The sequence below is a fragment of the Macrobrachium rosenbergii genome, chromosome 4 (assembly GCF_040412425.1).
Source record: "Macrobrachium rosenbergii isolate ZJJX-2024 chromosome 4, ASM4041242v1, whole genome shotgun sequence".
Lineage (NCBI taxonomy): Eukaryota > Metazoa > Arthropoda > Malacostraca > Decapoda > Palaemonidae > Macrobrachium > Macrobrachium rosenbergii.
The window spans coordinates 41044099-41046598 of NC_089744.1; the positions used below are offsets into that span (position 1 = coordinate 41044099).

Consider the following 2500-nt stretch of genomic DNA (forward strand, 5'->3'; position numbering starts at 1 on the left):
GATGGATAGAAAGGGGGAGTGGTTGATAGAAAGATATATTCTCTCTCTCTCTCTCTCTCTCTCTCTCTCTCTCTCTCTCATTGGCTGGAAGGGTTAGAAGTACATAAGTATATATTTTTAAGGGTAAAATCTTTAAGATGACTTTGAAATTATATTAATAATATCATTTCAAAGATGAATACACTAATAGGATAATAGTTTAAGGTATATCTGATGTAGTTTACTAGTTTAAGGTATACATTTGGTATTTGAACTTTAAAGATAGGCAGTTATAAGCATTTTTAGAGGGAGGGGTTGTTAAACTATTTGTGGATTTTAACTATTTACAGGGGGTTGTGGTACATATCCCCCACGAATACGGGGGCTGACTGTGTGTGTGTGTTTTGCATGTTCTAAGTTCACATTGTAAAATGTGCCTTGTATTTGTTTTTGATATGATCATTTCTCATATGTAATAATTTAATTGAATTTTGTTTAAAAGTCACTGTTTCAATGATAATTTATTTGATAATTTAGAATTGCAGCATGTCTTTACCAGTTGTTAGTCTCTATAAAAAAAACGAAATAAGAAAACAACCTATATAATTGATGAAGGGTTCTTTGCACAATAATTCAGCATCACAAATACTGATAAGTTTGTAGTAAAACTAGTCTGTATATTATTTTGTTAATTTCCTCAAAATTTAAATATGCCAAGGAAAATCATAAGTAAGAAATTTGATGTTACCTTTTTGGTAGTATCTGCCACATTTTCATTCATGTTACCACCTGTATTTTTACTCGATTTGCGAGTTTTGGGCCCTTGCCTTTTATTTGAACTTCTCCAGGGATCAGAAGGGGTCAAGCCCATCCCATCTGGTGTTTGATTATTCCCCATATCTTGTGGTTCCTCCTGTTGATCATTAACCTGCAACAAGGATTTACTTTTAGACTTAATCATAAATGAAAGGGTATTGGAAGCATAATCATTGTGTCTATGTTAATATTCAAATCAATGTATACCATATTTAAGCATGATGTAAAGCCACGTGTTAAGTCTACTCAATATTTTAAAAAATATATTCAAGAATATCCATGTACATATGCGAGAGAGGAAGTAGTGGGAAAAAGTTTGTCAGATTGTGCTCATAAATAGAAGTTGAAAACACAAGTTTATGGAAGGAATATCTAATCATTATTTGGTTGAATCTAAAGTGCAAGTTGGAGAGAAATGGGTGAGAATGTGACTGTAAATGTAATTATGACAAGCAGGTTAGATATGAAGGGATCATAGCCACTAGGGGTGCCAAGCCAATCAAACTCGGTGCCGGTCACTAGCCTGGACAAATAGGATTGGAGTCAGTAAGGGCATCAGTCACTGAAACATTTGCTAAAGCCAATTATTAAATGAACCATTCAAGATAGTTAACAGTTGCAGGAAGCTCATTAAAGGCTGCAACCCCTTTTGGGATAAGGTGAGAAGAGTTAGGTATGAAGGTAGTGGCAACATGGAATATGAGAGAATGAAAATGAGTAAGGGTTTTAAAGACAAGAGGGTAACAGAAGTGCAAGATGATTAGATAAATTCCTTGATGAAGTCTGATTACTGAATGTAAATAAAAATTTAGTTGCAACTACATGACAGAAGGGAAGATCATGAAGTGGGCTGTAGGTAATTGGATTAGGTAGTTAAGAAAGCAAGTGAAAAAGGAATAGGAGGCATTTAATAAAAACAGAAGGGAATTGCTGAGCAAGTATTTAAGGAAAAACACGTTATTCTAAGAAGAAATAAAAGAGTTTTGAATGTGGAAGACAGAAGAGAGGAGGAGGTGAATGTCCCAAGAATGAAGGAGTTAGTGTAAGTTTATGAATCCTTGTGGAAAAGGCTGCTGAAGACAAGGATATCACTTACAAGGGTGTGGATTAGAATCATGTCATGGGATATTTTTGGATCTTAGCCATCTTAATACAGACAAGCATATCTATACTATTTTGAAGAAATCTAAAAATTAACAGGTCATTGTGGTTATGGTAAATACACATATCTGGAACAAAAAACCACCAGTAGATCCTATCTATATATTTTGTCCTAAAAAGCAATACAGTTACTTATATACTTGCAATAATGGTGAGGACTGGTCCACTCCAGATCTAACAGATGTATCTGAACTCGACTGGTATGTATATGAATGGACAGAAACAGACTTACAAGGTTCTTTGTGGTTAAGCAGTTAATGCTAACCTCATTTGGACATATTAACTCTGGGTCTGAATCCTGTCCAAGGCCTCAGACTTTTTCCATTCAGTTCTTACTTTAGTTGTGACAATGTTATGGTAATTACAAATACTTTCATACCTGGTAAAAATATCAATTATCTATTTTTGTTTAATGTTTTTGTTTATGCTTTTTCCACATTTTATTAAACGATATGTACATTACCGTACTGTAACTTGTAATGAAATACATCAAGCACAAAGCAAAAATTATACATATACACAAAATTATACATATACACATTAT

General features: G+C 33.6%; 1 protein-coding gene across 2 annotated transcripts in view; it reads right to left on the reverse strand.

Moving 5' to 3' along the window:
* The window catches only part of LOC136833018 (uncharacterized), a 105817-nt gene that overhangs the window by 17568 nt on the left and 85749 nt on the right, over nt 1-2500 (reverse strand). For both annotated transcript variants that reach the window (XM_067094669.1, XM_067094677.1), the window contains one exon: nt 728-907. In XM_067094669.1, the coding sequence (XP_066950770.1) occupies nt 728-907 (180 nt within the window). The remainder of the gene's footprint in view (nt 1-727; nt 908-2500) is intronic.